This window comes from Nerophis ophidion, linkage group LG17 (genome assembly GCF_033978795.1).
Source record: "Nerophis ophidion isolate RoL-2023_Sa linkage group LG17, RoL_Noph_v1.0, whole genome shotgun sequence".
NCBI lineage: Eukaryota > Metazoa > Chordata > Actinopteri > Syngnathiformes > Syngnathidae > Nerophis > Nerophis ophidion.
This window is the reverse complement of record NC_084627.1, coordinates 44,661,899-44,682,780: the sequence shown is the minus strand read 5'-3', so window position 1 is coordinate 44,682,780 and position 20,882 is coordinate 44,661,899. Positions and strand designations below refer to the sequence as shown.

At 39.6% G+C, this 20,882-nt stretch overlaps 1 protein-coding gene across 1 annotated transcript in view; it reads left to right on the top strand.

Moving 5' to 3' along the window:
* The window catches only part of LOC133536470 (phospholipid-transporting ATPase ID-like), a 118,152-nt gene that overhangs the window by 34,980 nt on the left and 62,290 nt on the right, over window positions 1-20,882 (top strand). Inside the window, exons 8-24 of the mRNA XM_061877020.1 lie at window positions 6,378-6,487; window positions 6,560-7,283; window positions 11,456-11,539; window positions 11,612-11,670; window positions 11,743-11,856; window positions 13,559-13,657; window positions 13,744-13,805; window positions 14,378-14,450; window positions 16,650-16,720; window positions 16,778-16,860; window positions 16,945-17,103; window positions 17,220-17,308; window positions 19,521-19,714; window positions 19,808-20,016; window positions 20,086-20,129; window positions 20,213-20,378; window positions 20,445-20,633. Of these exons, the coding sequence (XP_061733004.1) occupies window positions 11,485-11,539; window positions 11,612-11,670; window positions 11,743-11,856; window positions 13,559-13,657; window positions 13,744-13,805; window positions 14,378-14,450; window positions 16,650-16,720; window positions 16,778-16,860; window positions 16,945-17,103; window positions 17,220-17,308; window positions 19,521-19,714; window positions 19,808-20,016; window positions 20,086-20,129; window positions 20,213-20,378; window positions 20,445-20,633 (1,666 nt within the window). The 5' untranslated portion in view covers window positions 6,378-6,487; window positions 6,560-7,283; window positions 11,456-11,484. The remainder of the gene's footprint in view (window positions 1-6,377; window positions 6,488-6,559; window positions 7,284-11,455; window positions 11,540-11,611; window positions 11,671-11,742; window positions 11,857-13,558; window positions 13,658-13,743; window positions 13,806-14,377; window positions 14,451-16,649; window positions 16,721-16,777; window positions 16,861-16,944; window positions 17,104-17,219; window positions 17,309-19,520; window positions 19,715-19,807; window positions 20,017-20,085; window positions 20,130-20,212; window positions 20,379-20,444; window positions 20,634-20,882) is intronic.

Here is a 20,882-nt window from a genome sequence, read left to right as displayed (position 1 = left end):
TTGTGTCCTGAGCAAGACACTTCACCCTTGCTCCTGATGGGTGCTGGTTGGCGCCTTGCATGGCAGCTCCCTCCATCAGTGTGTGAATGTGTGTGTGAATGGGTAAATGTGGAAGTAGTGTCAAAGCGCTTTGAGTACCTTGAAGGTAGAAAAGCGATATACAAGTACAACCCATTTATCATTTAAATGTTACTTTTTAACATTGTGATTATGCTGATTATCCCTGATGTGGGGTCTGAGCCGAGGATGTCGTTGTGGCTTGTGCAGCCCTTTGAGACACTCGTGATATAAGTAAACGTTGATTGATTGATTACCAGCGGAATTATTCATCACTTATCGTGATTGTCAGCTAAGATTTATCTGAGAGCCAAATGCAGTCATCAAAAGAGCCACATCTGGCTCGAGAGCCATAGGTTCCCTGCCTCTGCTTTAAAGGCCTACTGAAATGAGATTTTCTTATTTAAAACGCGGATAGCAGGTCCATTCTATGTGTCATACTTGATCATTTCGCGATATTGCCATATTTTTGCTGAAAGGATTTAGTAGAGAACATCGACGATAAAGTTCGCAACTTTTGGTCGCTAATAAAAAAGCCTTGCCTGTACCGGAAGTAGCAGACGATGTGCGCGTGACGTCACGGGTTGTGGAGCTCCTCACATCTGAACATTGTTTACAATCATGGCCACCAGCAGCAAGAGCTATTCGGACCGAGAAAGCGGCGATTTCCCCATTAATTTGAGCGAGGATGACAGATTCGTGGATGAGGAAAGTTAGAGTGAAACACTAGAAAAACAAAAAAAAGGTGACGGCAGTGGGAGCGATTCAGATGTTATTAGACACATTTACTAGGATAATTCTGGAAAATCCCTTATCTGATTATTGTGTTACTAGTGTTTTAGTGAGATCAGGGTTTCCCACACATTCATTTATTTGTGGCGGCCCGCCACGAAAGAATTACGGCTGCCACAAATTAAAAAAAATAAAATAAAAAATGTTTAAAAAAACATTTTCCCCCCCCCTGGCTTTTGACACTCCCGACCGCTCATAAAAGCAATGGGACTCTGTCTGTGAATGGAGCTTGTAGTTACATATTATATAAATATGTAAATAGTATATAAATATTTACATAAAGTGTTGTAATTATATTCCAACTCTGCGTTCTTCTTGGTCATTTCAATGGGAACTTTGTGGAAATTTAAGAAATTTGGGAAAAGCGGGATTTTTGGGAAAATGATTAGGAGCATAAATGTCCTGAATGAGCTGAATTGGTTGGTGTTGGACTTGTTTAAATCGGTCAAGAAATGTTGAAGGAGTATATAGTATCAGGGAATTTCGAGAAAATCTGGATTTTTTTTGGAAAATGGTAGAAAACTTAATTATCGGAATGGTTGGTGTTGGAATTTTTCCAATCGGCCGAGAAATGTTGGAGTAGTAACATATTGAATTGAGAAATGGTACTACAGAATTCCTGGAATTTTGTGAAAACCGGGAATGTTTTCAGTTAAAAAAACAACTCATATTTTTGTCCTAATTAAGAAGAATGTTTTGACGGTGGAACGGTTGAAGTGGGTTGAAAAATGTGGGAGGAGTAGTCGCTAGAAAAAGGGGTGGAAATAGGGCTTTGGAAAACCAGGAATTCTGGAAAATCCTGGAAGTTTTTTGAACTTGGAAAAAGGGTAGTTTCAATTTCCAGGACGGTGGAATGTGGTGAAGGTGGAATGGTTTGAATCGGTTGAAAAAATGTGGTAAAGGTGGAAGTTTGAAAAATGGCCAATTCATTTTGAATGGGAAAAATGTCCCGGAAAACCGGGAATTGTAGGAAAAATGGGAATTTTTGGAATTTGTCATGGGAAAAGCCCGCCATTCCCAAATAGGATGAACAGTTTGAAATTGGTATGGTTTGAATCGGGTGAAAAATGTGGAAGGTAGAGCGCGCCAAAATGTGGAGAAGAAGAAGAAATTGGAAAAAAAAAACGTAAGACAGCCCGTAGATACAAAGCTAGCATTTATTGAGATAATAAAAAGTATTTCCGTTTTCGAACCTAAACTCTTTTTTTTTTAGCAGTTTTCCTGAGAAATGACAATCTGCTAAAATGTTTTCATTCAAATAAGCCTCAGTTCGACAAAGTAACAACCCTTAGTTTTTAGTTTTTGTTGCAGGTGTATTCTTCGTACAGTGTACCTGCAACTCAACATTTAACCGTTACAAAATGGTTTAGCCCTTCCAAGCAATACTATCCAAACTGTTCGTCCGGTGTATTTTATTTTGAAAAACTTACTAAGAATATAAATATATAAACTGTATCCGGTGTTACAATTTTAACTTGATGTCGTAAAAACAATTAGAACGTCACACTTACCTTTCCGATGATGCAGCTCAACGTTCCGTCAGCGTTCAAAAGTACAACTAAAGAGTCCTCAAAAACAAATCGCACAAAAGTGACCAGGAAAGTTATCTTTTTAATCTCAGCTCCGTCGTCTTTATCGTCTGATTGTTAAATGGATGAAGTAACGGTTTCGAGAAGGAGCAGCAATCTGACCGTTAGAAGACCGGGAAATTAAACCAATGCGTGCTCGGTATCATTGACCAATCATCGCTTGGATTTTTGTACCACGTGGTACCGTGAAGACCAATTGCAGCAGTCGTGCGAGTTGGGTACCAATACATTTAAAATCGTTGCTGATTGTCTTTATTTATTATTATTTGTCCACGGCTCTTTTTTAAATGCATTGTTTTAACTCCCACGCAATTGATAACAACAAAGTTAGTAAATATTGTAAATACAGAAAAAAACCATACATAATTACGATAAATTCATTTTAAAATCATATCGAAAGTTATGACCAACAAATCAAATCAATAAGACCAAAAAATAAGTACGTGTGGTTTAAAAGTGTATACATAATGTATCGGTTGTTACATATTTCAAATCAAGAAAACCAGAAAAGATATGAAATCCCCTGCTCTGATTGGCTACCCTGCTTCCACCTGAGACCAATCTCTGAGCAGTGATTGGTCAAATTTCCTGGCCCTTTGACCAATGACGGCTCAGATCTTCCGGCCTTCCAGAACAAGTCAAATCGCTGCTGAAGAGCAACTCAATAAAGCCAACTATAAGAACTTAGAGAAAAGACTCGATAAAGGTGAGAGGAACAAGAATAACTTGCTGAAAGAATGATAACTTTTGGTAATGGTTCAACATTGTAAAAAGGTACACAGTTTTTATGTTATTACGGTTTCTTTGACCAGAGGTGGGTTGAATTTCTCCGCGTATGAACCGCCGGAGGCCCACACGCAGCACAGGTGCTATACAACACAAGCACCGCCGGGCCAAACAGTTGTGAAATCGAACGCACACAGCAGTGTAACACGGAAGGGCGGATTTTTATCTAAACTTAAGCTAAACTAAGCTAAAATAAGCTAAGCTAAGAAAGTTGAAACATTTGTCAAAGCATAAGAAAAAAATAAACTCTGCAGTTTGTTAATTTTTTTGGAATAATGTTCACTTATTAATTTGATAGAGAAATCATAATACAGGTACTGAGAAAACAAACACTTTTTTTTGTCCCCCGCCCAAAAAAAAAAAAAAAATTAATAAAGAAAAAATTAAATACAAAAATTACACGCACAAAAAACATTACAAAAGAAATACAAAGTAAAATAAGGATAGCTCTGGCAATTTTTGTTAGTTTAAAGGCCTACTGAAACTAGATTTTCTAATTTAAACTGTGACAGCAGGTCCATTCTATGTGTCATACTTCATAATTTCGCGATATTGCCATATTTTTTCTGAAAGGATTTAGTAGAAAACATCGACGATAAAGTTCGCAACTTTTGGTCGCTAATAAAAAAGCCTTGCTTGTACCGGAAGTAGCAGATGACGTGCGTGTGATGTCACGGGTTATAGAACTCCTTACATCCTCACATTGTTTATAATCATAGCCACCAGCAGCGAGAGCAATTCGGACCAAGAAAGCGACAATTTCCCCATTAATTTGAGCAAGTATGAAAGATTCGTGGATGAGAATAGTGAGAGTGAAGGACTTGAAAGAAAAAAAAAGGCGAGGGCAGTGGGAGCTATTCAGATATTATTAGACACATTTACTAGGATAATTCTGGAAAATGCTTTATCTGCTTATTGTGTTACTAGTGTTTTAGTGAGATTATATGGTACCTGAAAGTCAAAGGGGTGTGGCCACAGGTGTGATGACCGCCAGTGTCTTCGGTGGGAGGAGGTAAGAGAGTCCGCAGCTGCAGGAAGACGCAAGCTCCGCTCATGTCTACGGTAAGAGCCGACTTATTAGCACAATTTTCTCACCGAAACCTGCCGGTTGACCTGTGGTCGTGAACCATGTTCGCTTGACCGCTCTGTTCCATGGTAAAGCTTCACCTTCGGGAATGTAAACAAGGAACCACCGGCTGTGTTTGTGTTGCTAAAGGCAGCCGCAATACACCGCTTCCCAACTACATCTTTCTTCTTTGACTTCTCCATTATTAATTGAACAAATTGCAAAAGATTCAGCAACACAGATGTCCAGAATACTGTGTAATTATGCGATTAAAGCAGACTACTTATAGCTTGGATCGGGCTGGAAAAAAATGTCCGCTACAATCCGAGACGTGACGCGCACACGTCATCATTCTGCGACGTTTTCAACAGGATACTTCGTGGGAAATTTAAAATTGCAATTTAGTAAACTAAAAATGCCGTATTGGCATGTGTTGCAATGTTAAGATTTCATCATTGATATATAAACTATCAGACTGCGTGGTCGGTAGTAGTGGGTTTCAGTAGGCCTTTAAAGTCCATCCATCTATCCGTTTCCTACCGCTTGTCCCTTTTGGGGTCGCGGGGGATGCTGGAGCCTATCCTAGCTGAATTCGGGCAGAAGGTGGGGTGCACCCTGTACCAAGCCGCCCAGGTGAATTATGAAAATCGCATAAAGAAAACAGTGCTGATCGTGCACTGAACAATATAAATCAGGGGTGGCCACACTTTTTCTGCAGGCGAGCTACTTTCCAATTGACCGAGTGGAGGGAATCTACCTCATTCATATGTATCATTTATATTTATTAATTTATGAAAGAGATGTTTTGTTAACAAGTTGGTGTATTACCTGATTGTGATGACTTGCATTGATCGGATGATAACGTCCACATTTTCAAATGGAGGAGGAAAAAAAGTCCTACTTTCTGTCCAATACCACGTGAAAGTGCTTGCTTTTTGCCATCTTATTTGTCCAGCTTCCACACTCCTTATTGTACACTTGGCCAAAGGAGCCATGACTATGGAAGAAGAGCGGGAAATGGATGACAAAGTTGTCAGTCCAGAGAAAGCAGAAGAAGCCCATTTAAAGGTCATGCATCCCAATCTTGGCGCTAGACCGGGAGGTTCAGATTTTCTGAGAAAATGACTTCAGAAAGGGCTAAAGTATTTTGATTCTGGCGATTACAACATGGCCAAAGCCAAAATGAAGAATAAACACTTGCCATCAGCCCCAACAGAGAAGGCTCAGATCACAGGTGGTCACATCCCGACACCTCAGGACCTGCCTCAGAAAAAAACCTCTACAAGCAAACTGGCTGAGAGATGAGTCTTTTTGTAGCTTTATTATTGCTCGGTATAGCTCGTTTGGTAGAGTGGCCGTGCCAGCAACTTGAGGGTTCCAGGTTCGGTTCCCGCTTTGGCCATCCTAGTCACTGCCGTTGTGTCCTTGGGCAAGACACTTTACCCACCTGCTCCCAGTGCCACCCACACTGGTTTAAATGGAAATTCGATATTGGGTTTCACTATGTAAAGCGCTTTGAGTCACTAGAAAAAAGCGCTATATATAAATATAATTCACTTTACAAGAAATACATTGGCGTCAAACTCCGTAGCTTGCTAGCCTTCTGAAACTCTTATTTTGTTAATGCAGGCAGGATGACGCAGCGCTTTTATTGTGAAGACAGGAACTGTGCGATCGGTCTTTCGAGGTTTGACGGCAGGTACGGCGCGAGTGTCTGTTGAAATAGAAAGTGTTTCTCGTCTTCCTGTCGGTCGTTTTTTCTTAATAATGATCTGGCAGCAGCCAGCGTCATCTCACAAGACCCTCGGGTGCCGTGAACGTCCATCAAGTGACGAAAGTGACGTCTTAGTGAAGATTGATGATCGATCATTTTAGGTCTATTTTTAGGTCTATTTTTTTAATACCTGGCTGGCGATGGACTGACACACCCTCCACCATCGACCGGTACCTTGCCATTGACGTAACGGGCACCCCTGATTTACACTTTTTTTTTTACTATTAAAGTGCACATATGGACACCCTTATATTTCAACATTGTGTTCGTTATGGACAATCTGTGACAAACACAAAACACCACTTGTTTTCAGATCCGGGCGACTCTCCAGCACTCACTCCAGGGAATCCAAAAAGGGCGGTTAATCTGACCTGCCACCAGGGGCTCCAAAAGGGGGCCCCGCTGACCCGCGTCTGGGCGAGGGTAATCAGAATCCTCGTTTTTTTCTTCTTTATAAATGTATTTGAGCTGCTCTTTATCTGATCTCTCACCTAGGACCTGTTTGTCTTATAAGGGACGGCGTGGCGCAGTGGAAGAGTGGCCGTGCGCAACCCGAGGGTCCCTGGTTCAAATCCCACCTAGTACCAACCTCGTCACGTCCGTTGTGTCCTGAGCAAGACACTTCACCCTTGCTCCTGATGGGTGCTGGTTGGCGCCTTGCATGGCAGCTCCCTCCATCAGTGTGTGAATGTGTGTGTGAATGGGTAAATGTGGAAGTAGTGTCAAAGCGCTTTGAGTACCTTGAAGGTAGAAAAGCGCTATACAAGTACAACCCATTTATTTATTTATAAGAGCCTACCAGAGGGCATAGAAGTCCCCGGATAACATAGCTCCTAGGATCATTTGGACACGCAAACTCCTCTACCACGATAAGGTGGCAGCTCAGAAAAGAGCTGTTAAAACCCCCTGTGTGCATTTGCACACTGTCTAATGATATGGTTGCATGTTTAGTGTTATCTTAAAGTATGTAATGATGCTGATAACGACAATCACACAGATATGTTTTATTCTGAGCATAGGCCCTCAGATTGTAGGACAGAATATCCACTGTTGATTTATTGCCCAGCCAATGACACTCTCCAAGTCCAAAGATTGCTTTGTTGTTTACCAAGCTCTCAGCAGGAAGACCCACAGGGATCTCAGCTCGCTGGTTCTGAACCCAAAACCTTGACTGCAGGAATGCCAGTTTTCTGCCCAGGCTCAAGCGTGATAATCTGAAGTGAGTGCATTCAATGATCTGCTTATAGTAAAGTATGTCACTGAATATTGTATTGTTTTTTTCTTAGGGATAATAATGAACTATTTTAATAGGAATTAGAAACAAATACATGTATCAGGCTAAACTAAAGTTAAAAAAGACAAAACATTGATTTATTTATTTTTTATGTGGTCATTTGTATTTTTGAATCTGACAAATTGAATACTGCTCAAGTACTTCTCAACAGATATGTGTTGGGAAGAAAGACCCTGTCATGATAAAAAAGATGATAGGTCCTAAACCAAACATGCAATATGTCTAATGCTGCCTGGATTATTGTATATTTGTGAACTTTACTAGAAACATGTGCTTCGCATTGTTTGCAACCACAAACATTTTCTTACTCAATATGACAGTAATGTTCTTAGATGGCAGAGGGGTTAGTGCGTCTGGCTCACAATACGAAGTTCCTGCAGTTCTGGGTTCAAATCCAGGCTCGGGAACTTTCTGTGTGGAGTTTGCATGTTCTCCCCGTGAATGCGTGGGTTCCCTCCGGGTACTCCGGCTTCCTCCCACCTCCAAAGACATGCACCTGGGGATAGGTTGATTGGCAACACTAAATTGGCCCTAGTGTGTGAATGTGAGTGTGAATGTTGTCTGTCTATCTGTGTTGGCCCTGCGATGAGGTGGCGACTTGTCCAGGGTGTACCCCGCCTTCCGCCCGATTGTAGCTGAGATAGGCGCCAGCACCCCCCGCGAACCCAAAAAAGGGAATAAGCGGTAGAAAATGGATGGATGGATGTTCTTAGAATCCTGAGAAAATGCGTGTAAAGCAATAGGAAAAAAAATGTTTCAAGAATAACTCCTAAACCAAACATGTAATCTTTTTAATAATGCCTGCATAAATGTATCATTGTGAGTTTTACTAGAAATACGTTCTTTTGTAAGGTTTGCAAACACAAAAAAATTGTGTTTTACTCAATATGACAGGAACATTTTAAAAATCCTGGAAAATGTGTTTGAACCAATACAAATTGTTTCAAACATAACTCCTAAACCAAACATGCAATTTGCCTAATATTGCCTGAATTAATGTATCTTTGTATATTTTATTAGAAACCCGCTTTTGCAAAAATTGCAAACAAACATTTTTTTTTTTTACTCAATATGACAGTAATGTTCTTAGAATCCTGAGAAAATGCATATGAAGCAATACAAATAGTTTCAAGTAAAACTCCTAAACCAAACATGCAATATGTCTAACAATATCTGTATTAATGTATCTTTGTCAGTTTTACTAGAAACATGTGATTTTGTAAGGTTTGCAAAGAAAAACTACGGTAAAAAGAACAACATATTGATGCTATTTTGATCCCTTAAACTGTTGTACATGAGCTCGCAGGTGTTTGTTGCTACCGTCTCTTTTCGGCGAAAAGGGGAGCGATATGTTCTAACTTTATTGAAATAGAAAAACAGCATGGCCAGCGTTTGTGTATCAACTCATCAGCAACAATTTAAATTAGAAGAAAAAATTACTATTTTTGGAACGATTTAATCTGGCTGCCAAAGATGTAGGATGGTTTAACTCCAATGTCAAAAACTTTTCGACCAATCTGAAGTTGATCTTACTATTACAATAAAGTAAGTTTTCCTGTGGAAGGATGTATGCATATGCTTCAGTAACAAATAAAAGGTAAGAAGACACATTTTAATTTGATACACACAAATAAATAAATGGTAGCCATAATATTTGACATAATGAAAGTCAACGATACACAAGCATACAGCTCAGTGGCATCAACTGTTTGAAGTTGTTGCCAATGTTATTGCAGTTCATTTTATTAATCCATTTTGATGATCCATCCATCCATCCATTTTCTACCGCTTATTCCCTTTTGGGGTGGCGGGGGGCGCTGGCGCCTATCTCAGCTACAATCGGGCGGAAGGCGGGGTACACCCTGGACAAGTCGCCATCTCATCGCAGGGCCAACACAGATAGACAGACAACATTCACAGTCACATTCACACACTAGGGCCAATTTAGTGTTGCCAATCAACCTATCCCCAGGTGCATGTCTTTGGAAGTGGGTGGAAGCCGGAGTACCCGGAGGGAACCCACGCATTCACGGGGAGAACATGCAAACTCCACACAGAAAGATCTCGAGCCTGGGATTGAACCCAGGACTGCAGGACCTTCGTATTGTGAGGCAGACGCACTAACCCCTCTGCCACCGTAAATGGTAGCCATAATATTTGACATAATGAAAGTCAACGATACACAAGCATACAGCTCAGTGGCATCAACTGTTTGAAGTTGTTGCCAATGTTATTGCAGTTCATTTTATTAATCCATTTTGATGATCAATACATTTTAAATGCTGGCTCCAGAAACGTATACAGATTTTTTTTATAGATGAATAACTACATTTCGCCAGTTCTCAACAGATTGTGGTAAAATGGCTTATATCTGACACAAGTGCGTGTCATTTTCAGTCATTACACTGCCTATTATCTTTCTGGTTACAATTGATTGATTGATTGATTGATATATTTTTATTTCAAATATGCAAAAAAAAAAAACTAGAGCAAGCATGATCCAATACAGTGCTATAGCCTTAACGGCTATTATAACAAAATGAAAACAATGGAGAATAAAAAAAACAAAACAATGCAGTCATAAAGTGAGCCGACAACCGCACAACATGGACAGCAATTCTTTTCCACTTCCATTCACTTAAAACCTACCGTATTTTTCCGACCATAGGGTGCAGCAAATTATAAGGCGCACTGCCGATGAGCGGGTCTACTCAGGTCTATTTTCATACAAAAGGCACACCAAATTTTAGGTAGTCATATTATGATATTTTTCTAAATGTAAAACTACATAACATGTAATGGGGTTCTTTGGTCAAAATGTTGCATAGATGATGTTTTACACATCATCTTCAAGTCGCTTTCTGAGCGTCTCTTCAAGATGCGCTGGTCTTATTTAGGTGGCTCACTTTTGCCAGCGTCTTCTCCCTGTCATCTTTGTTGTAGTGGTGTAGCGTGCAAGGACGGGAGTGGAAGAAGTGTCAAAAGATGGCGCTAACTGTTTTAATGACATTCAGGCTTTACTTCAATCAATAACAGAGCAGCATCTCTTCATCCGTGGCTCACTAGTGCAATAACAACGCCCAAAATGTGTTCCGTGAAAAACCGTCCGACCGGAACTCTCCAATAACTAAAGTTCCTTGGGTGAATAATGTAAACTCACTACACCGATATGTTTTAGCGCTTTCATGGCGAGTTTACTGACAGATATAAGTAAGAACTTTACATTATTTTATATTAGAAATGGCAACAGTGGAGGATGAATGTCCCATAACAAGAAGATAGAGAAAAAGATGAAGCTTATCGAGTACGGTGTCGACACGGACTACAAAGGCGGACCCGTGCAAATTTTCAGGACTTATGCAGATACCAAATACACATCAGCAGGTACCATTAGCTAAGAAAAGTGGCTTTTGCATAATATTGCGAAACAAAATGCCGGATAAATTTCTTACCTTATACACACACCATAATAATACTCCTATGTTGAAGCACAGTACAATCCATCAAGCGGTGTTGTTTCATAGCTTACCAAAGTCGTACTAAAACATTTTTGAGTGATGTGTGTAATGTTCTATATTTTCAATGGAACATATACAATTTTGGGGTTGTTTATTTCAGTCATATTGGTGTCTACACATATCTCTTATGTGTGACTGCCATCTATTGGTCACACTTATCATTACACCATGTACCAAATAAAATAGCTTTGAGGTCGTTGAGCACAACCAAAATTATTCCGTACATCAGGTTATAAGGCGCACTGTCGAGTTTTGAGAAAATGAAATGATTTTAAGTGCACCTTATAGTCCGGAAAATACTGTAGATGTCTTCCACGTCCTCGACGGAAAGCACTGAGAGGCACATGGTTCTCCATCTCTCCCAAGAGTCTCTCAAGTACCCCGCAGCGATGGTTCCATCAGAGCAGCCCGGCTCCCTCGGACCTCTTTTCCTCGTCAAGATTTTCTCATTTGAATCGAGAATCCAGCTTGTGAAGTCCATGTTTGGATGTTTACATTTCAGAGGACAGCGCAGAAATATAGGCTCTTAGAAGCATAAACAAGACAAGACATACAGGAAAGTGTGCTTTCACCCCCCAGGTGTGCAAAATGAAGAAACGGAGCTAAAGATGGGTTCAGCATTGTCATCCTTTGGTCAGCTGTGCGGGCGTCAGAAAAAGAAAGGTAAGTGTTTAAACTCCGTGTTGCTATTTTTTTATTTTTTGCAAAAATACTTGAATTGATCTTTTTCAACAGAAGAGGAGAGACACTTTCGAGCCAACGACAGAAACTACAACCTGTCTCACCATTATGCCGTGAGTCCCAGACATGGAGCAAGTCCCGAAAGATGAATGTTAACGGTCACCTCTCACTTCTTTCTATTTCAGAATAACGCCATTAAGACCTCCAAATACAACATCTTCACCTTCCTGCCACTTAACCTTTTGCAGCAGTTTAGGAGGCTCGGCAACTGCTTCTTTGTCTTTCTCTTCATACTCCAGGTTAGTCCAATATTTACTTTCATAATGTAGAGTGAGCTTTAAAACCTGTGCACGACAGAACCTTAATGGGAACCTGTTATAATTTTTTCCCCTACATTTTAAACACTTCCTTGTGGTCCACATAACATCTATTGACGGTTGTTTGGTCAGAATTTTGCATAGAATATTTTTCAAGGGCCATTTTAAACTGCTTTTTGACAGTCTCTTCAGAAGGCGCCGTTTAATGGGCGTTTTTATTTACGTACCTCCACTTCGATTGCATCTTCTCCCCGTCGGCCATGTTGTAGTTTTTAGTGCTTCAGTATCGAGTCTACTGACAGCTATAAGTGATAACGAGAGATTGATGTTTTTTTTCATGGCCAATACCGATTGGTGTACTAGTCAATTAGGCTGATGACTGATATTTGGAGCATGTATTAATTTGCAGTAACAATTAGCTAAAGATGACTAGTATATGTCAGTAAAATATATATATATGTATGTATGTATCTATATATATATATGTATGTATGTATATATATGTATACATATATGTGTATGTGTATATATATGTATATATATATATATATATATATATATATATATATAATATGTATGTATATATATATATGTGTGTGTGTATGTATATGTATATATGTGTATATATATATATATATATATGTATATGTATATATATGTGTATATATATATATATATATATATATATATTTATATGTATATATATATTTATATGTGTATGTGTGTATATATATGTGTGTATGTATATATATATATGTGTGTATGTATATGTATGTATATATATTTATGTGTGTATATATGTGTATGTATGTATGTATAAAAAAAATATATATATATATACATATACACGTATATATATATATATATATATATGTATATGTATGTACATATATACGTGTATGTATATTTATATATATGTATATATTTATACGTGTATATATATATATATATATATATATATATATATATATGTATATGTATGTACATATATACGTGTATGTATATTTATATATATGTATTTATTTATACGTGTATATATATCTATATATATGTATATATGTATGCATACATGCATGGACCAAAAGCAGACCGGATCAAGATTTCTCACAATAACTCAAAATCCTTTGTCAGGCATTAAAACATGTTTTGGTGAAATTATTTACAAAGATAGTCATTTCTCAAATGTATTAAAATTAAATTTCAAAAAAAAAAAAAAAAAAGGCCTCTGCCAAAGTGTGATTTTGTGTGTTCCAAAAAGTTTATTTTGCATATGTGTCTTTTAATCTGTTTTATATCATCACCATATATGGATACAACAATGGTGTATGGTGTAAAATTGTACAATATCTCAATGTCTGAACACTAAGATTCCTTTTTTTTTTTTTTACAAATGCCAAGCTGTTGCTACGTTGGTATGAAATTGTAAATGGGTATTTGGTGGGTATATTTTTAAAGTAATTGTATTGTACTGTATTTTGTGTATCATATGACGATGTATATCTTAACTGTGGGTCCCTGTCCATAAGATGTGTGCTTGTAGGGATGACCTTTTTGCAGAGCGATACTAAAAAAGAAACAATAATGTAAAACAAAATTATGTCTGTGTGTAAAAAAAAAAAAAAGTGTTCCCTGTAATCAATGGATACACCAAACCTGCGTGCATGCGTTTTGTGTGTTTTGACAGCTGATCCCACAAATTTCCTCGCTCGCCTGGTTCACCACAGGCGCCCTTCTCATCGTGGTCCTCTCTATAACGGCGGTCAAAGATGCCACTGATGACATAGTGAGCAAATTTTTCAATCAATTGTATTAAATGAAGTTGATTTTTATGACAGTATATCATGTTCGTCCCATGTTGGATTCCCTTAGAACAGACACAAGAGTGATGAAGAACTGAATAACCGTAAAGTGAAGGTCCTCATCAATGGCGAGTGAGTGGTTTCACAATTTTCAAATAAATCATGAACAGCTGGGGTCTTCAACCTTCTCCAGGCCTTGTTTTATGTTAGTATTTAATCACATTCAACCACATGACAATTTGTTGGCTCAATATTCATGTGTATTTAAATATTAAAACATTTTTTTGAAAAAAAAACAACAACAACCTATAATTCACAAGAATCCCCTCTGGGGCGGTATAGCTCGGTTGGTAGAGCGGCCGTGCCAGCAACTTGAGGGTTGCAGGTTCGATCCCTGCTTCCGCCATCTTAGTCACTGCCGTTGTGTCCTTGGGCAAGACACTTTACCCACCTGCTCCCAGTGCCACCCACACTGGTTTAAATGTAACTTAGATATTGGGTTTCACTATGTAAAGTGCTTTGAGTCAATAGAGAAAAAACGCTATATAAATATAATTCACTTCACTACATCTGCAGACCCCTGTTGAAGACCTCTACTGTACAGTATTTTGGGATTCCTCCTGGCATTGCCCAAATAGTTATTTTATTAACATGTTAGGATCAAATGTGTACTTAAAGACAATATTTTTTTTTCATTCTGGCAGACTTCAAAGTGAAAAATGGATGAATGTTCAAGTTGGAGATGTCATTAGGCTAGAAAATAACCAATATGTCACGGTAAGTCCCACAACCATGTAAAACTACAGTTCAGTATCCACTGAAATCCATAAAATAACATCCTATTTTTAAAACTATATCCTTCTCTCATTCTTAAAATGCATCAATCTAAATTCAGTTCCACACATTAAAAGATACTTACAGTCATGTCTTTACAACTTATGTGATTACACATACCATTTTGTCAAAGCATTTTCCTGCTGGAAAGGTTGTGTAAATTGACTTGAGAGACAGTTCTTCCCTCTACTGCTGTGATTCTTAAACTGTGGTAACGTGCGTTCCATCTAGTGGTACGACAAAGAATCACTTGATTAAAGTACAGAGTTTTATTTTCCTATATTCAAACACAGTGTTACTGTTCAAACTATGTTGTGACGGACTTCCTGCCGTCCTCGTCTGGGTTGCGGGGACACCTGACACATGACGCATCAAAGCAGCTTTGACATTGATTTATTATTTCAACAAATCTGCTGTCACTTGGCCCTTTGGTCGCGTCACTTTTCAGTGCGCTCCTCCGGCTTGTCTGCTGCCGCTGCACGCCTTTCAGCGTCCGGGGCTTGCGTCCGCTGCAGGGGTGTGTCATTGCTCGCATGGTGTGGGTTGTCGCGCTTCTTGTCTGCTGGCCGGCGTTTCGTCCTCCGTGCTGCCTCCCTGGCTCGTTCCCCCCTCGCCCTTTTTGTACTCTACCAGCAGATAGACAGACTGTGAGCAGGTGTGTAGTATACGCACCTGGCTTAGATTGCCGCTGCAGTGTCGCTCCGCGTGTGTCACGCCTCTTCTCGCCGCCGCATGCCCCGCCTCCTGGCCTCCAGGTGGGCCCGCGCTGCTGCTTTCCGCCCGTTTTCTGCCCGTCGGCTGTGTCTCTCCACATATGTGTAATGTTACTGTGGCCAAAAAATTTAAATATACTTGTTAAATAAAACCTCTAGGCTTACTACAGTATTTTTTGGACTATAAGTCACAGTTTTTTTCATAGTTTGGCCAGGGGTGCGACTTATACTCAGGAGCGACTTATGTGTGAAATTATTAACACATTACCGTAAAATATCAAATAATATTATTTAGCCCATTCACGTAAGAGACTAGACATATAAGATTTCATGGGATTTAGCGGTTAGGAGTGACAGAATGTTTGGTAAACGTATAGCATGTTCTATACATTATAGTTATTTGAATGACTCTTACCATAATATGTTAGGTTAACATTGCAGGCACCTTCGCAGTTGGTTATTTATGCGTCATATAACGTACACTTATTCAGCCTGTTGTTCACTATTCTTTATTTATTTTGAATTGCCTTTCAAATGTCTATTCTTGGTATTGGGTTTTATCAAATAAATTTCCCCCCAAAAATGCAACTTTTACTCCAGTGCGACTTATATATGTTTTTTTTCCTTCTTTTTTATGCATTTTCGGCATGTGCGACTTATACTCAGGAGCGACTTATGTGTGAAATTATTAACACATTACCGTAAAATATCAAATAATATTATTTAGCCCATTCATGTAAGAGACTAGACATATAAGATTTCATGGGATTTAGCGATTATGATTGACAGATTGTTTGGTAAACGTATAGCATGTTCTATATGTTATAGTTATTTGAATGACTCTTACCATAATATGTTAGGTTAACATACCAGGCACCTTCTCAGTGTGTTATTTATGCCTCATAAAACGTACACTTATTCAGCCTGTTGTTCACTCTTCTTTATTTATTTTGAATTGCCTTTCAAATGTCTATTCTTGGTGTTGGGTTTTATCAAATAAATTTCCCCCAAAAATGCGACTTTTACTCCAGTGCGACTTATATATGTTTTTTTCCTCCTTTATTATGCATTTTCGGCAGGTGCGACTTATACTCCGGAGCGACTTATACTCCAAAAAATTCGGTACTCTACTGTATTATAATGTTAGTTACTAAGGTGGTACTTGGAAAGCCAGGTTTTTCTGAGGTGGTACTTGTTGAAGAAGGTTTGAGAACCACTGGATTCATAGCTGCAACACTCTTTCCCCCTGCAGATGGTGCCATTAAACCACTTTCTATCTGTATATGAATGCCAAATGGAAAAAATAAACATGATCTACTATGCTAGAGAGTAAATTTCCAATTTAAATATGAAGCTGAAATTATTCTGAATACCATTATTTAATATAGTATTTGCTGTGTTTTAATGCTTCTTCTGTTCACATCTGCAGGCGGACCTTCTCTTGCTCTCCAGCAGTGAACCTCTTCATTTAGTCTACGTAGAAACAGCAGAATTAGACGGGTGAGCAAATGTAATTGGCGGACGTTCTGTATTATTGCCTGACATCATGGTCTGCAGTGAAACCAACCTGAAAGTGAAACAGGCTCTGACTGTTACTGGAGAGCTGGGAGGCAGCATTGAAGCACTGGCCAACTTCAAGGGTAAGATGTTTAAAGGACATTTTTTATAACACTTTTTTTGCATTGTATGTAATATGCGATAGTACTACTTACGTTGTCTTTTAGGAGAAGTAAGATGTGAACCCCCAAACAACCGGCTTGACAAATTTAAAGGCACACTAACAGCGGATGGACAAATGTACTCTTTGGACAACGACAAAGTGCTTCTACGAGGATGCACTGTGAGGAACACAGAGTGGTGCTTTGGACTGGTTATCTTTGGAGGTAAACCACTGACACCTCAAATGACTAACCCGCATGTCAGGCTGGATGGACAGAAGGCAACCATGCATTACATTAATGTCCGAGATCCATTCAACCTGAGATCATACATTTTACAGGTCCTGACACCAAGCTAATGCAGAACAGCGGGAAAACGACGTTCAAGCGGACCAGCGTTGATCACCTAATGGATGTCTTGGTGCTTTGTGTAAGTTTATTTATTCTACGTTCTCCCCACGACTGCGTGGGTTCCCTCCGGGTACTACGGCTTCCTCCCGCCTCCAAAGACATGCACCTGGGGATAGGTGGATTGGCAACACTAAATGGTCCCTAGAGTGTGAGTGTAAATGTTGTTAGCAAGTTTGGCATCAGATGAAAACATTTTAAATGGTCTTTCGAAGGCATCCCCGATACAAAAAACCTGGTTTTGTTCCTGGTTTTGTCATGAATAAGTTGAGAATGGTAACTTTTAGATTTACTAAGGTCTGACATGTTTAGTAACTTTACCAGTGGCAGTATCGAGACAAAGATGGTGCTGTGTGAATGGCAACCTGGATGTGACACACTCACAAACTTTCTAATTGGTCAAACATTGGAGGTCGGGACATCGAAATGAAAACAATAGCAAGATTTCGGGGCTGTAATCTAATTTAGAAATGAGCATATCCCGACTGTACTACTGTCTGTCTATCTGCGTTGGCCCTGTGATGAGGTGGCGACTTGTCCAGGGTGTACCCCGCCTCCCACCCGATTGTAGCTGAGATAGGCTCCAGCACCCCCCGTGACCCCGAATGGGATGAGCGGTAGAAAATGGATGGATAGATGTTTATTCCACACATATACCATGCAATAATGCAACTACCATTGCGGTAAAAACGTCACCTACTGTACACTGTTGGCTCAGTCTTCATGTGTATTTACATATTGGTTATATTTGTCTTGAGTATATTTATGTGCAGTTTCCAATTTAATTTGTTATCCATATAGATTCCCAAAAATGTAGTTGAATACACCCTTTCTATTTCCGTATCATCAATTCTTATGTGACACGGTATGTTCATTTTGTTATTTCCAAAAATGATATATTTTGTTTTATTTAAGTTGTCATACGAGTGAAGTGCCGCCCCACCCTAAATGCGGAATATGCCCTCTGTATAGGGCTTTGTGATTAGTGGGGGGGGGGAGCCTGTTTTGTGTGAAGATTCACATCAAAATGTAAATTATGGAATGACAAGGGGTTTCATATAAAATGTTTCCCTAAACATTTTCCTGGCCACGTCATGCTCTGTCACTGTTAAGAATTTTCCGCTTTAACACCTCTAATGGCCTTAGTGGCCACACACGTGGACAGCACCATTTAGCTCTTATTTCCAAAATTGTGTACACTACTGAATTGGGGTCTTATGGCCACTTATGTGGACATTTATACTGCCATCTGGTGGTGTCAGAAGTGTATAACATACAATGGAATTTGGAAAAAAAGTGTAAAAATAAGAATTAGCATGTCACTAAAGTGCGTCTGCCTCACAATACGAAGGTCCTGAGTAGTCAGGGTTCAATCCCGGGCTCGGCATCTTTCTGTGTGGAGTTTGTATGTCCTCCCCGTGAATGTGTGGGTTCCCTCCGGGTACTCCGGCTTCCTCCCACTTCCAAAGACATGCACCTGGGGATAGGTTGATTGGCAAGACTAAATTGGCCCTAGTGTGTGAATGTGAGTGTGAATGTTGTCTGTCTATCTGTGTTGGCCCTGCGATGAGTTGGCGACTCGTCCAAGGTGTACAGCACCTTCCGCCCAATTGTAGCTGAGATAGGCATCAGCGCCCCCCGCGACCCCAAAGGGAATAAGCGGTAGGAAAATGGATGGATGGATAAACATGAAGTACATTTTTGTGTATTTATGGATTAAGTACATCTTATCAAAAGATTATTCCTAGTTTTTATTCTTATTAGGATCTAATAAAACCAAATAGCAAAGAGAGAAAAAAAAAAAACATGTAAACAAACAGCTTGGGCCTTAAGAGGTTAAAGCAACTAAAAAACTGGCAGCTGTATAATTGCATTTTTTTTTCATTTACAGTAAAAAAAAACAAATGTACATTTTACAGTAAAATTCTGGCAACTGAGCTCACTTTTTTTTTTAACCATAAAAACAGCAGTAGTTTTTGCATTTACAGTGATATACACTACATTTGAGGTGACATTGTTGAAATTTACCATATTTTTTTTTACTTTTGAGTTTTAAAAATAATCTACTGATAAAATGCATTCAAAAATTGTGTAATAATAGTATTCACTGTTAGAAGCGGCCCTCTGGGCCCAAACACAACTGCGATGTGGCCCTCAGTAAAAACGACTTTGACATCTCTTTTCTAGATAAAGCATTCACAGAACTTAATCTGCTATTTTCTCTCACCAATCAGGTATTTGTCTTCCTGCTGGTCATGTGCTCCATTCTGGCCATCGGCCATGCAACCTGGGAGACGCAGGAGGGTTCAGCCTTCAACGTGTTTCTCCCGGGCGAACCTGGCGTCGATGCTCCTCTCTCATCATTCCTCGCCTTCTGGTCCTATGTCATTCTTCTCAATACCGTGGTGCCGTTGTCTCTCTTTGTTAGGTATGTTCTGAGAAATGATCAAAAAAGATACACACAATGAAAAATCTCAAAACACTTAAAGTTTTGTTTTACCCCTGACTCTGATATGCGAAGCGTGGAGGTCATCCGTCTGGGGAATAGTTTCTACATCGACTGGGACAGGAAGATGTATTACCCCAAGTGTGACACTCCCGCCCAGGCCAGGACCACCACTCTGAACGAGGAGCTCGGTCAGATCAAATACATCTTCAGTGACAAGACGGGCACCCTGACGCAGAACATCATGACCTTCAATAAGTGCTCCATCAACGGCAACAATTATGGTGCGCAGATCACCAAGAAAGTCGGCTGATACATACAAACCAAATAAGGTTTTGTTTTCCTTTTTTCAGGAGACCTGTTAGACTGTTCAGGACAGAGGGTGGAATTAAATGAGGTGAGATAAGCCCACATGAAAAATATTCAATCCAAGAAAAAAAATCAGCCATTTCAAAGGTGATACATGTTTTCTATAAGTAGAAAACACCAAGGGTCGATTTCTCGTGGAACAACCTGGCCGATCCTAAGTTCGTTTTCCACGACCACAGTCTGGTAGAAACTATTAAGGAGGGCAACATGGAGGCTCAAGCCTTCTTCCGTTTACTGGCTCTGTGCCACACTGTGATGCCGGAGGAAAAGAAAGAGGGTGAGCCTCTTCTTCATCACTGCAATGAGTACAGTTTTAATAAGAAATTCACCCTTTTCCTCCCAGGGCAGCTCCACTATCAGGCTCAGTCCCCCGATGAGGGCGCTCTGGTCACCGCTGCAAGAAACTTTGGATTTGTGTTCCGCTCACGCACACCAGAGACCATCACGGTCATAGAGATGGGCAGACAGGTCACCTACGACCTTTTGGCTGTGTTGGACTTCAATAATGTGCGCAAGAGAATGTCCGTTATCGGTGAGAATCTTGTGTTTTTGTCAAAATTTGTTGGTGAGAAACCCCAAAATGCAGAGAAGGAGGCAGGCATTGAATGAGAAAACATGATTTTATAAAAATAATAGAACTACAACAAACAAAAGGTTAATAAGACAAAGCGCGCACGGGGCGGATCACAAACTAAGGGAGCTAGCATGGGAGCTATAAAATAAAAGGAGCTTAACGTGGAAGCTAGCAAAAACAAAAAGGGTCTAACGTGGAAGCTTGTGG